This window comes from Artemia sp. Qi Xiang Cuo, chromosome 3 (genome assembly GCF_049724085.1).
Source record: "Artemia sp. Qi Xiang Cuo chromosome 3, ASM4972408v1, whole genome shotgun sequence".
NCBI lineage: Eukaryota > Metazoa > Arthropoda > Branchiopoda > Anostraca > Artemiidae > Artemia > Artemia sp. Qi Xiang Cuo.
The window spans coordinates 18,809,041-18,824,137 of NC_142796.1; the positions used below are offsets into that span (position 1 = coordinate 18,809,041).

At 35.6% G+C, this 15,097-nt stretch overlaps 1 protein-coding gene across 2 annotated transcripts in view; it reads right to left on the reverse strand.

The window, feature by feature from the left end:
* Positions 1–1,458: 1,458 nt before the first annotated feature.
* The window catches only part of LOC148953835 (apoptosis regulatory protein Siva-like), a 50,017-nt gene continuing 36,378 nt past the window's right edge, over positions 1,459–15,097 (reverse strand). For both annotated transcript variants that reach the window (XM_089085664.1, XM_089085665.1), the window contains exons 4-5: positions 10,888–11,081; positions 1,459–7,782 (exon numbers count right to left, since the gene is read on the reverse strand). In XM_089085664.1, the coding sequence (XP_088941790.1) occupies positions 7,707–7,782; positions 10,888–11,081 (270 nt within the window). In that variant the 3' untranslated portion in view covers positions 1,459–7,706. The remainder of the gene's footprint in view (positions 7,783–10,887; positions 11,082–15,097) is intronic.

Consider the following 15,097-nt stretch of genomic DNA (forward strand, 5'->3'; position numbering starts at 1 on the left):
ATGATCAAAACCCTTTTCAGCAATTTTTTATATGAACCTATTTTATAGGTTGTATACCTTTTTAGATAAATGCTTCTCTTAGCACATTTTTCTGGAAGCAGCAAGTAAAAACAGTACAATAGACACGCATTGCCTCACAGAGGTACATGTTAATCTGACTAGTTAGCAATTTTGTGACTTTGCTCTGTCCAGGACGCCATTTCGCAAATACAAATTGTGATCAAGGCATATTTATTCCCAAATATCACTCCGCTTTTATAAAACCATACATTTCAAGTAGTTCTATCTAGTTCTTGTCTAGCACTATAAAGGAGTAGGACTATCAAGGACGTGTCTGTTAAAACTATCTTCCAGTCGTCTTCGAAATAGCGCCCTGGCCATCTTAGGTTAAACAATTCCTGTAAGTTCCTACTTTTAAAACAATATCCTGGGGGGGGGGGGGGGTTTGACAGGTGATTAGGCTAAACTGAAAATTTTAAAAAAAATGTCACCCACATTACAACTAAACTCACAAAAAGTGGGCTTTTTGGACTCTTGGTAAACTGTTTAGGAAAACGACTGTTTATATGTTCTACACTGGCATGTGTGATAGATCATCATTGTTCTGTCAAAATCACACCTCTCTCAAATAAAATTAGGTTAGGGATTAAAAAAAAAGCCCTAAATATTAATAAGGGGTATACATTTTCTATTAAATAGCAAATTTTGAAACCCAATCCCTCCCCCCAAAAGAAAAAAAAAGATGCGAGAGACTGAAATGGACTTTTCCTTTTGTGCAGGTAATTATCTGCACAATTAGTTTTTAATTATAATTATAAAGAAAAAACTTCACCGATGTAAATAATGCTAAACCGCCCAGAGTCGATAAGATGGCAGTATTTCGAAACAGACAAAGAGAGTATGGATAAGCTTCATAAACAGTGTCTAGAATCCCTCGTTTGGTTATAAAATGATAAAATTTTAGCCATTTTCAAAAATTGGAAATTTGATTTGAAGAGAAACAAAAGGCTTGAACTCCCTTGAGGTTTCAGATGTAGTGAAAAACATAATATAATAATATTGCTCTTTAAGCGCAAAAACAAAGAAATTATCTTCTTTACATGCAACGCAAATTCAGGCACAAACGAAGGAATTTATTTCTGAAAGGGAGGGGGAAGCAGCAATTCATCAAAACGGGACAGAGGGTGAATTATATGGCAATTAGAGAGGACATCTCTCTAATTGCCATAAAGTCTTGACATCTGGAGGGGATAGGTATAATACCAGACCCCCTACGTACATACCTACAAATCAATATATCTACCAGGAGCGAAAAAATAGCTCAGATATAATAAAGTAACACCATAACGTAAAAGGAAAAATAACACATAAAAAAAAATCAACTGCCATAAGGTACATAAATATACACTTCCTATATGATCTATATTAAGCCTAACTAATCAAATGGCACCGTCTATGTATCACGCTCCTTAATCTGGAAGAAAGAAAGCAAATCGACACTATATTATCCCTCCTTAAAACAGTGGCACAACTAAGGGCGGCTTAAGGGAGAAGTCAAATCACATTAATCAGCTAATATAAGTTAAGCAAAGAGGAGTAAACTCCACTGTCGGGGAAATGAGGTATTAGGAAAACTTCTTACAACTCTTTCTGTATGACGATAGACTGACCAGAATTTTACTTCCGGTCATAAGGGACAAGACATAGAATCATGCATGAAGAAGGGCAAGAGTCCAAAAGGTACCTTTCTGTCCCGTTTAGACATCATAAGAAATTTCCGTCTTTGACAACAATTTTACTTTTTTTTTCACTCCAGCACCTCCAACCCTATCATTATTTGACTGTATCCGTAGCTTAGCGTTGCCTGCAAGAGCATACTTTACCTCTCTCCTTCGATTCTAATTCCTCTTCATTTTACTTTTTCAAGGCAGGGTTTTTGATTGAAACATTTTCGATGACAGTCCTTTTCTCATAAATATTTTAGTCCTTGACGGAATTTAATGTTATTTTACGCCCACCTAGATTCTTCTCCTTCTAAGATGAGATGTATAAGGACCACCATGAAATTTCTTTAACTTCTTACTGATGCATTAAAAGATTCTCTTCTTTAAGCTGTTAATAGTATGTATTGCTTTAAAATCTTGGGGAAAAATGCAGTTCTTAGCATTATTATATTTGAAACGATTCACGCTAGACCCAGGTAATTCCTTTGATACCTATCCATACGCTACCCCTACCCCCTGTAAAAAAAATTATTTTAAAGCAAATATAATTTTTTAAGTTATATTGGTCTGTAAATATAAACACCTTAAAAGCCCCATCCCCATAAATTTATAAGTAAAATAAGTACAAGTACAGTTTCTTAAAACAAGCTATATCGGAATTCATTCCTGCCAACATGAATCGATTCACTGTTTTTTGACATATATTTTAAGAATCAACAGAACTGAAATGGTCAACGTATGAGTAGAGCTCAAATGTCAAGGCAATGAACTCGAATCTCTCTTTGCCGAAACTTAATGAAAATACCCCCTTTAAAAAATCATTACAAAGGAAAGAGTGAATTTTGAAACAAAAAACAAAGTAATAAAAAAAGAAAAAAAAAGTCAACGATGGAACTAGTTATAAAATTTAATAATCTCTATCGCAGTTCTTTATTATTAGCTATTGAATATTTACACTGATATATTCTATACCTCACAAGGATCGAATCCCATCTTCATCTTCTTTTTGACTGCCAATTTATTCCCGGTGCTACCCTGTCACCACCATTATCATTTCAATTTTCATTTTCTCTAGTATGAATAAAACCGATTAATAAAACCATAGACAGTAGGATATTCAAAACATGAACTAATTGTTGATAAAACCAGTGAATAAGCTAGTGACATATGATAGGGGCGATACTATGTTAACGGACAATAACAAATTAAAGTTTTTAGTCTGGTCATAATGAAAAATACTATATGATATTGATATCGTAAATGACATCATCAGATTGATACAGAAGGGTACGAGATTATGTAAAATCAAGAAGTAATGTAAAAAAAAGATTGTTGATAATTGAAATAGAGTAAATAATCATATTTAAAATGTAACCACATTCCGAAGCCACAAGGTAGGTTTTTAGTGCCCTGGGGCAACGCCAGTCCCCTCCCCCCGACAAAAAGGACTTAAAAAAGAACATTTATCTAAATGACATCCGAATAGAAAGTAAAATCAAAACCCTTTTAATGTGAAGAGCCGGAGGCTAACGAGATAGATTTCTGCATCAATAGTTTTAGAGAGCATCGGGCAATACTGGAAAGTCACTAAATTAGTTGTCAAGTATTGATAAATTAAAATTAGTTTAACTTGTCAAGTGGGTGAGTGGTGCCGTTTTAGCAAACAATAAAAGTTATAAAACTAAGGAGAGAAGTGTAGCTATGGCCGCAAGGGAGTATACTTATCCCAAGGCTCATCGTTTGTTAGGACGCCATTTAGATAAATACCTTTTCAAAATATTTGATCAATTTACTAGGGAAGGAGAGAGGAACAAAATTAGCATTATTTTAGGCGCTGAAAATCCTATCTACGCCTCTGATTGAGGGGTACGCAGATACTTTTTAGTTTTTTTTCTTGTAGCTGATTTTGGTTAAACATTACAGAAAGTAATATCCGAGAAGCAGCTATTTAGCCCCCGTTTTACCGACTTAAATGCCCACAACTTACTATAAGCACCAGACTTATAACACTATAACACTATAACACTATAAACCTTATAATGTGTACTATAAGCCTTAGAATACTATAACACCAAACAAAGTTATTTTAAACGAACTCTATTCGCCATTTTCGTGGGAGGCAAACACCTTAGTACATAGCGTAACTAGTCAAGGGCAGTATCAGGCATATTTCATATACTATGAGGAATAGACTTAAATACCAAGGTGCCACCCAGAGAAATATTAACTCCTTGGGTTTCTTAATGTAATTTAATAGTATTTGATATCCAGTTCATTACAAAATCTTTGCCTAAACAGTATTTAATATTAATAAATTAGGATATTTCATTAGTAAATTAGGATATTCTTTCAATTTTTATTTTACATGACATTAAATGTTTTTTAGCATGTAAATTACTCAGCGCTCAAATTCATGGCGTTCTGCCGAATAGGCAAAAATCAAAACTTCAATCCTTTGGAAGGATTAATATTCTTAGCATAAAAAAAGTAAAAATAAAAAAATGTACAGGTATTATAGACACTATATATTGGAATATTCTTGTTAGCATTCATCTCACTATATAGCAAAAAAAGAAAGTGTTTCACTAGCATTTTTACTATTGACTAATATTCTTTTTTCTAATTTTTTGGTTACTATCTTTTTATTCATGATACTTTTTTGAAGAATTTCAACAATTATTGTTTAATAGACAATATAACGATGATTTATTTACTTTACCATAAGCGATTGAAAAAGTAGACACGCATAGATTCGACATAATGTCATATAACTCCTCCTATACACTTTTTATGTACGTTTATAACCTAAGTTTCGAAAATGTTTTCCAACATCTGACGCTGAATCTGTGCCAAATTCCAAACATTTTTAAGAAAGAATAAGAAGATTGCTTGCTTCTTGGTGAGATTAGGAATTAATAAAGTTAAGAAAAATGAGCTTGTAAATATGGATGTAAAAATGTCCGTGTTCCATTTCATGTACGAGTAGGAAATATTGGAAAATCTAAGAGATAATGTCTTTCGATGTGTGAAATATGATATTTGGCTGTTAAGTGTAGGGTAAATATTAGGATACTATTAGGCGTTTTAAAAAAGGATTAAATTAAAAAAAAAAAAAAAAATAGGAAGATTCATCAAAGTAACGGGTGAGAATTTGTTATACGTGTCATGACTTACATTCTTGTCTTGAAGTCTTTTTCTTGATTTGCTATAAAGTTTTATAGCTATAGAGCTATAGAGTTATAAAATATATCTATATTTTATAGCTATAGAGCTATAGAGATTTCTGGGGCTAGACATATATTGACAAATTGGGATAAAATTGACTTTCATTCATTTTGTCAAAAAGTAGCCAATCTCTACTACATAGATCGTTCTTAAGGTTCGTTAAAAATATAAAAAAAGAAAATTTTTGTGCTATGTAACTTTTTTCTAACAACCGTTAAGAACAATTTGGTAGAGGATGGATATCTATTAAGGTTTATTTTCCCTGTGCAATTTTTAGCGTGTGCTCTCCTACAGTTTTGACATATCAACAAAAGACGACATTTTTGATATCATTCCATAGCTGAGATTCAGATCTGTCCATTCACCGAATTCGATTTACAAAACTTGGAGTACATGGTTTTTTAGACTGAAAATACCTAAAAATAGTTGAAAAAAGGACAATTTCCCCTTTTTAAAGCATGTTTAGATCCTCTCGTAAGAAACAGCGTACGTAATATTATTATTCTGTTTTGGTCAATGGATAGATTTGAGACTAATGGATCTAATGATATAAGCATCCATTATGCGATAGTTGTCCTTTCGATGCAAGTTACGGCTGCAGGCTTTTCGCAAAATTGCTCGTTTTAGACTGAATATATACCTTAATATAGCAAATGGAAGCTATTTTTCTCTATTTATTGATATATTCACAGTCACTGAAAAAGAATCTCTATAGTTACATGGAAAATCAAGATAAAGAGTCGAAAAACAAGCGCAGTTCACGAAACCAATGTGAAATTTTCTATGGATCACAAGAAAATTGGGTTATTGATACAGGCTAAGTTTTTCTTCGTAATTAGTTTTTTTCTATTACACTACTGTGTGAATAGTTTCTATACCAAGGCCAATAACGAATGGCGAGTGAAATTTTGAGGGGAGAGCGAGAGAGGCCCTTCCCTGAGAGTAAAAAACTTTACTCTCTTTCAAGTTTTTTGAAGGCCGCAAAAAAAGACAAAATTACTGCCTGAGCTTGGCAAACACATAGACAGAGAACGGAATAGTTTTATTCCCCCTACACTTTGCATACCCACTATATTTTACCCCCCTTCCACCCACAACCCCTAATATGCAAATATATAGCCCAAATGTTTTTCTAGATTATTATGTTTTTATCGTACCTGGGTATATTTCACTAGGATTGAGTGTCAGAGAAATAGGCTCTATTTACATGAAGAATATTAGGTTGGCGCTATATCATACAAGTACCCTTTTTTAATGTTGCTCTAAAGTCGCATACAAAATTAACTTTGTTTTGATTCGCGGCAATAATAGGTTCCAGATTTCACTTTTGTCTTGCTTAGGCCTATGACAAGTTAAGGTTACTAATCGGTGTGGGACAGAAAGCAGATAGGAAAATTCCCAGCCTCTTCCACCAGAGGGCCAATCCATGTATCTTGGAAAGGAGTTAAATTAGGAAAATGAAACTTTCAGAAATGGGTCTGCAGGCTAAAATATGCTTAAAAGTTTTTTTTTACTCTCAGGGTATTTAAAAGTATTTAAAAATTAAGCCGGTTCTTTAGTTAATCGCAACATATAAACGTTTTTCAATTGGTCATTTATAAATTAATAGTTGCTACTATGTTTGTAACCATGGATGTGTGAATTTTCACAATAAATATCTATTACATAGCATAGAATTGGCGGACAACTTAAAAGTGGTGGCTAATTGGTATTTGGTGTTATTTAGAGCCAACTTGACAGGTGTTCAATTATATACGATATAACTGTACCTTCACACAAGAGAAGCAACACCCTCTACCTCAACGAATAAATTATTCCCAACAAAATACACCAAATAATGGTTACGTTTTATATAGCAACCCCATATAAAAAATTATGAGATGAATAAAATTACACACAAGCTCTCGGAACTTCATCCATGGTTATTTAACAGAATTATATTTGGACCATCAGAAACAAAACAATCTATAAGTCTGTGGGCAAGAGTGGAGTTTTTGCTAAATTTCTGTTACCTTTCGATCATCAAACGAAAACAATTATTGCTATTACTTATTGTAATATATTTATTATTTATGCCGTTATCATACATCCCAACCTGCTATAGGTTATGGATAGTGCAACTATTAGGATCACAGTTTATATAATATACCAGTAAGTTTACCGCAGATGATTTCTGGCTTTTCATTCTCGGTGCGAACAAAAAGCTCCTCCCACTTATTTCTGCACTTTTGGGCAAAAAAGAGTTTTTGGGCAAAAAAGAAGAAAAAATATCAAGTGAGTTTTATGAAAAGCATAAAAATTATTTCAGGGATTGGCCCAACCCTAATAAAACTATAAATGCCCCAACAATGTATCCCCAACAAAGGAAAGGGGAGGTCAAGGGGTAGAGGAAACAATCTCAAAAGATTATTCTATCTGTTTCCTCCGTGGACTAATGTGCGTCAGGAGCAAACACAAATTTTCTGGGAAAGGAAAGTACATAAAAAGTATAAACTCCGCAAAACTTTGACTTATTTCCAAACAAAATTACCACTGAAAATTAGTGAAACACACTTTCTAACCGAATAGCTTAATCCTCACTAAATCTGCGACAATAAATTGTACCGTATGTGAAAAAACAAACAAAACGAAACAAAAAACAACGAATGAACCTCAAAAATAAGAGAAGCTGAATGCCCAAAAATGTTTGAAACCATTGTAGCTTCAAAACGACGGAGTTCAACACGTTTTCCAATAAAAAGCAGCTTTACTTTAATTTCATGGGTAAAATCCCAGTTGTGATGTAGGACGGGTAGAACATGAAGTGCAAATCCTTTCTTCATCAAACCTGTACCTAGAATCAAAGAGCAATATTAGCAAATGTTTTGGTGGCGATAGAAAATAGAATAGCTGCAAGCAGAAATTTGATTTCTGCTTAAAAATCATCAAAAATGGTTAAGAAGGAAAATAAATTTCTGCTTGCAGCTACTGCAGCTTTGAAACATGCTTCCATTTATTATACAATGGAAAACACCTTTCTATCAATACAAAATTTGTTTTAATCTCTGTCGTAAAAGGATAAACAAGGAAAATGATTAAGGAGGAAAAAATTAATCAGATTTCTTATTTTAACCTTTTACGCTAGTGATTTAAAATTTGTGTGTATTGTTGGAAAGGTGTTTTCCATCGTGTCTTGTGTGGAGAGGTTTATTCAAGCTACAATAAGTTAAAGGAGAAATTTGTTTCCTCCTTAATCATATTCCTTGTTTTATCCTTTTACGCAAGTGATTATTTTTTTTTTGTATTGATGGTTTTCCATCATGTCTTGTGTAGAAAGGTGTTTTCAAACTACAGTAGCTTCAAGCAAAAATTGCCTTCTGTATACTTGAAAACTAGATTTTGTGAAAACTTTTCGTTTTCAAGGTTCAAAGCTTTTTAAAGGAAACTACAAGATCATACCGATCAAATGGGCTACCAGACGTTAGATATCGAAACTATTATGTTCTCAATTCTTTTCAAATACGAACAGAGATTGTCCGCATTTGTAACTATAATTATAAAATAAATTTCCGATCAGCCGATTTTTCACCTAAAATATGGGATCAGCCGAATTTTATATTAAATTTACGGGAACTTCTGCTCTATAGTATTTTCCCCTGAAGCACCATTTCTTGGATAGAAATCATAATTTTTGTGTTCGGTTCACCTTAGCAAAACAATAATAATTGCACGGTAGGTATTTCAATTTTTCTTCCAACCACCCTCTTTTTGAAAAAAGAGGAGTGGTTATATCTTTAGTGGATAAAGTGCTAAAGGTATGTTCAGGAGCTCACATAATCCCAGAACTGAACTACATCATGTCTATAACTGAACTATTTCAAGGACACTTTATTCAACAATGGATATCCCATTAATTTACCAAATGTACTAAAAGAAAGACTTAGAAAGACGGAACGAGAAGCATCAATACCTCAACTGAAAATATCTCGTTCGTAGACGATAAGAAAAATTTCACCGTTTTATCCTATATTCCAAAATTGAGTGATAAACAAGGAAGAACTTGCACGTTTATGATAACCCTCACCATTTCATTTTATAAATCTTTCATTACTGCCCCCGTTAAAGGTCTCACGGTCACATATACAGTGACCGTCATCAGTAGTAAAACTCGGTCACTGTATATGTGACCGAGATATCTGGTATTTTTGTGAATTTCTATATACTGTCTATTAAAAAGGATTTTATCCCTATTTTGAACTTTTATTCTATGGTTGCAGTGGAGTACACGTGATTAATGCTGTTGTTCGCCTAGTTGCCGTTGGCGTTTCGGTTGATAAGTTGCCAGATAAGCATTTGTTGGTATCATTTACGAATTACATCCAGAAAACTTAATGTTCAGCGGATAATCGGATAAGGGATGCTCCAACGCACTAATCGATGCCGGTGAAATTTACCTTACCCCATTTATAATGAACTTATGAATTCCAATCCTTCATATTATTTTGATTCCCTAACTGTTATTTGGCAACCGATTTCTGATCATACCATACCTGATAAGCGATCAGCGTTCAAAAAAGCTTTTGCAGATACCAATGACTTCCAAGGTTTGAATCGCCATTCATTTTTTGATGCTTTTATTTAGTTACCCTTTTAACTGTTGCTGAGACAGGGCCTCTTTCAATTTAGTGTTTGGTTTTTTCGTTTTGTTTTCAATTTTGTGCTTAGAACTTTTATATGTATATTTTTACTCTTTATTTACCTTTGTCAACTGAGGACGGTCGAGCAAGGGCCTTGACTGAAATATCTGCATATTCATCGTTCTTTTTTTTTCACTGGCAGGAATATCTTCGCTTCTTCTTCTTCACAATTTGCTTCATTTTGGGAAGTGATTTACAAGGGATGGGTAGCCCCTTATAAAAAAAACTCAAACGACCAAATCAGAACTACTTAAAATCGCATCTAAACTGATCTGATGGCTTCAGGTAGGCACACAGGCATTTACTTACGACCTCCCAGATTTCTGGTCTCCATACCCCCCCCCCAATCACTAAGACTTATGGTGAAATCTGACATATTTTTATATTTTACAAAAAGAAATCCAAGAAAATTACTATTTATGCCAGATTTCACTGGATTTTAAATATTATTTGTCTGTTTTACAATTTTTTCTTCTCACCTGGAAAAGGCCACAAATAAAAATATTGGTTTTCTAGAAGACAAAAACCTTTTTTGAACCTGGCAAATCAATAAAATGACAAGAAAAAAACGACCACTTCCAATAATGCAATACAAATGGCGCGTTAGTACCATGGTAATGGTACATTGGTACCATGAAACTAAACCAGAAATATGTGGTAACGTAACAGGTTAAGGTTCTGGGGCCGAACAGCCGTTAGCAGTGCGTTTCAATAAAACCTGTAATATAAATGAAATTATTGATTAACCGAAACTGATTTTTACTTTGCTTCTAATCACGCACATAATCAATTGACCCACCGAGAGAAGCATGAAAATAAATTTTGTTAGCCTGAAACGCCAAAAATTATTAACTTCTTCCAATCAATGTTGAAAAGGCAAGTATGTAAGGGGGAAGGCGGGCTTCAAATATGTGCTCTAGTCTCTCTCTCTCTCTCTCTCTCTCTCTCTCTCTCTCTCTCTCTCTCTCTCTCTCTCTCTCTCTCTCTCTCTCTGTGCTTTTCCCTCTAACATCTAAACTCGCTCCTCACTAGTTAATTTTTATTTGGCTTTTCATCATCCACAACGTCAATTTCAAGCACCCACAGCAAGCGGATTTCCTTATGTGTCAACAAATCTTAAACTGCCAAAAAAGTATTCGAAAATTCATTAGTTATAAGCTAATACACACGAATAAAAAAAACACTAGACGAATAAATGTCTTGTTTAAGGGATTTAAAAAGTCCGAACACGGTAATTAAACCTAAAACAAACAGATACTTACACAGGAAGCGAACAAAGGGCACAAAACTCGAAGCCACATTGAATACAAGGTTGCAAACATTTGCCACATATGTTCTTTTCACAGTAACCACAGCGACCAAAAGGTGAAGAAGATAGGACGCGACAATTCATACAAGCACTGTAAGACCTGTCACTCTGTTCATGATATCTACCAATTGAATAATGACTAGGAACCTGAAAAAAAGATTAACGTGTATCTAGAGCCTGATTTCCAGCCGAACGGTCAGTTCCCTTACGTTTCTGATCAGCATTTAGGCAAAGAGAAAAAGAGAGATTGCTTCCCTACAATTATGTGGTAAATACAATTGTCTAACAAGTCTCTGTTAGACAGAAGAAGATTCGTGGATGGGGCAGATTAAGGCAATTTTGAATTCATTTGGAATGTCGGGTGAATGGATTAGAGGACATGGTAGGGGTAGGCAAGTGGGAGATGTGTCCAGATAGGTATATTCTGTTTTAGTTGATCAGGAAATACGGAAGTGGGGGTGCCAGATCAGAACGTCTGATTCTCTTGGTTTGTATTCTAGGGTAAAAGAGACATGGGGGGAGGGAGTATATCATAGAGCTGGGCTGTCTAGGGAGGATATTAAGTGGGTAATTTCTTGTAGAGGCAATTTTATGCCACTTGGGGGAAGAAGAAGATATTTGGGAAGGGTTAGAATGATCCGTTGTCCTTAGAGTTGCCCGATGTGTGGAGAGTGAGAGGGAAATTTACTGCATTTTCATGGGAAGTGTGAAAGGTTAAAGATCTTGAGAAAGGAAATTTTTGGAGAGGACGGGGGGGATCAGCCTTGGGTGGAAAAATTGCTGGAAAATGGGTGTTTTATTATTATCAAGAATATGACGCGGTTTATTTTTGTAGGTATAACCCATCGTGAGTGTTATGTAATGACTATTTGTTTGTTTGTATTAGTGTTTTTTAATGGTTTTCTGTGCTTTAATCGTTTTGAGCAAAAGTTTAAGTTGAATGCTTTAACTGTATTTGTATGTTGTTGATTGTATTTGTTTTTGTTTTTTTGTGGCCATGGCCCTGCGGGGTTTTTTGTATCAAATATACTATATTATTATACTATACTATGCGCCTTACTTCTATTAGTTTACGTCTGTGGCGTAATTTTTCGAGCCAACCACACTATTCCTTGAACGTATACCCGAAAGGGAAGCCGATATCCCCTTTTAAAGTCTCGCTGGTAGTGGTGTGAAATTTTAATCCAGTAAAAAGAACGAACAGTTTTGGGCCACAAAATTTTTTACCAGTAAACTTTCTGTTTCTCTCTGGTTCAAGAGTCTGCCTCTCCAGCCGACATAATTGTTTTAAAATAAATAAAAATTTCCTATTTATGCAACAAAAAAAGTAAGATGTTTTTATTATTATATTTTTTTTTAAGTAGGCATTCAAAGCAGTCTGTCTCTTCAAAAAGTTCTAGTAAGACTTCAAAGAATTTGACTATTCATCATAGTAGAAGTGACCCTATTGATCGTGACAGCACACCAAATATGGGCATAGAATACTGACAGCACACCATATATGGGCATAGAGTCATTAGGGAGAACACGTGGTTAATGGGGTCAATGACCTCTTTTTCCAAGGTCGATTTATTTGATGTTTCTATGTGTAATAGCTCCGGGGCAAAGGTTGCACATGTGCATTGAATTCTAACGGGAACAATGTTATTGATCTAGGACTCGAGGGGGAAGTAAATTTCCGAGAAATTGATTGCGTAATCGAAGGGGAAGTGAAGTTCCGAGAACTTGATTGCGTAATCGATGGGGAAGTAAATTTCCGAGAACTTGATTGCGTAATCGAAGGGGAAATTAAGAAACAAACATGCCTTCTTTAATCTGTGATTTACATAATCGCTAGGGGAAATTATTGATTCACGAAGGGGAAATTATGAAACAAACATGGCTTCATTGTTGTTTGGTTAGCTTAACCTGAGAAATTGATTTACATAATCGGCGGGGAAATTATTGATTCACGAAAAGGGAATTAAGAAACATTAAGTCTTAATTAATCTTTTATTTAAATAATCGCTAGGGTAAATTATTGATTCTCGATGGTGGAATTAAGAAACAAACATGGCTTCATTGTTGTTTGGTTAGCTTAACCTGAGAAATTGATTTACATAATCGGCGGGGAAATTGTTGATTCACGGAGAGGGAATTAAGAAACATTAAGGCTTCTTTAATCTTTAGGCCTGAGGGATTTATTTATTATTGTTGTTTTTGGACAAGTGCATGCCATAAACCACGTGGTGCTGTCACGAGTCAGAACACCTGTGCTGTCGACCTCAATTCACCTATCGTGAATCAATAATTCCCCTTAGAAACAACAAATTAATTTCCCTTTCTTGACAGATCAATCAATCAATGACATCATCTGTCAGACTTTAAAAATTTTCGCCTAGAAACATTTCTCCAGGAATAGATCCAGGTCATTAATGTCTTTGCCTCGGGAACAGTTCTACTGGTCGAACTCCAAAGGAAATTAATAACCAAAGGCCATGGAAACAATTAGGCAAGAAACATCTTAGCGATGAATTGTTTTAGCGTGCGAGAAGGTTTCCTATTAATTTGAAATGCGTTAGCACAGAGATGCCAATAACAAAGGAACACGCTGAATTTGCGTTTAGGGATTATTTGGGCGAAACCGTTTTAGACAGGTAATGGAACTATTTCGGCGAAACAGATAGAGACATTTTAAAAGAATATTTTTGAAGAGATTTTAGAAGAGAATTTAATGGTGAAACTCTGTGGTCGTTATAATACACAAGTTTCATTTGAACAGTGTTGTGAGGTCCTCTAACCCAACCCCAAAGGGTTCCAATCCTCATACCCCAACCCCGAAGGAAGCCCCCGGTCCTCAAAGGTCCACCGGGCTCCCAAAGGCCCTCCACCGGTCCCCAAATGTCCCCCAGGCCCCCAACTGCCCCCCCCCGGACACTCAAAGGTCCCCCAAGCTCCCAAAGGCCGACCGACACCCCCAAAGGCCCACCCCAGACCCTCAACGGCCATCCCCGGGCCCCCCAAAGGCCCATCGAGCTCCCAAAGGACCAACGGGGTCCCAAAGGCCATCCACCGGTCCCCAAATGTCACCCAGACACCCAAAGGCCCTCCCTGTGCCCCAAAGGCCCTCCCTGTGCCCCAAAGGCCCTCCCCCGGCCCTCCTCCTCCTCCCACCTCCTCATCCTCCCTCCTCCTTCTCCTCCTCCCTCCTCCTTCTCCTCCTCCCTCCTCCTCCTCCCACCTCCTCCCACCTCTTCCCTCCTCCTCCTCCCTCTTTCTCCTCCTCCCCTCTCCTCCCCCCCCCATTCCCTCCCCATTTTTTATACTTTTTTTGTGCATTGAGACACAGAACGACCCCCTGCCCCCGGCCCCTCCCCCCTCCAAAGGTCTGATTTTTTCAAAGTTCATTTTGAATTTCTTTCATTGAAATGCAAGAGTTGGAATATTTCAGTAGTGTTTGGTTGTGGTTTACCTTGTCACAGTTACATTTTCTTAATTTTTCAAAGTTCATTTTGAATTTCTTTCGTTGAAATGCAAGAGTTGGAATATTTCAGTAGTGTGAAGTTGTAGTTTAAAATGTCACATTTACAATACCTTCATTTATAAAAGTTCATTTTTAATTTCTTTCGTTGAAATGCATGAGTTGGAATATTTCACTAGTGTGATGTTGTAGTTTACCCTGTCACAGTTACATTCCCTTAATTTTTGTTAGTCCATTTTGAATTTCTTTCGATGAAATGCAAGAGTTGGAATATTTCAGTAGTGTTTGGTTGCGGTTTACCATGTCACAGTTACATTTTCTTGATTTTTCAAAGTTCATTTTGAATTTCTTTCTTTGAAATGCAAGAGTTGGAATATTTCAGTAGTGTGATGTTGTAGTTTACCATGTCACAGTTACATTCACTTAATTTTTCAAAGTTCATTTTGAATTTCTTTCGTTGAAATGCAAGAGTTGGAATATTTCACTAGTGTGATGTTGTAGTTGACCCTGTCACAGTTACAGTCCCTTAATTTTTGATAGTCCATTTTGAATTTATTTCGTTGAAATGCAAGAGTTGGAATATTTCAGTAGTGTTTGGTTGCGGTTTACCTTGTCACAGTTACATTTTCTTGATTTTTCAAAGTTCATTTTGAATTTCTTTCATTAAAATGCAAGAGTTGGAATATTTCAGTAGACGGACCAT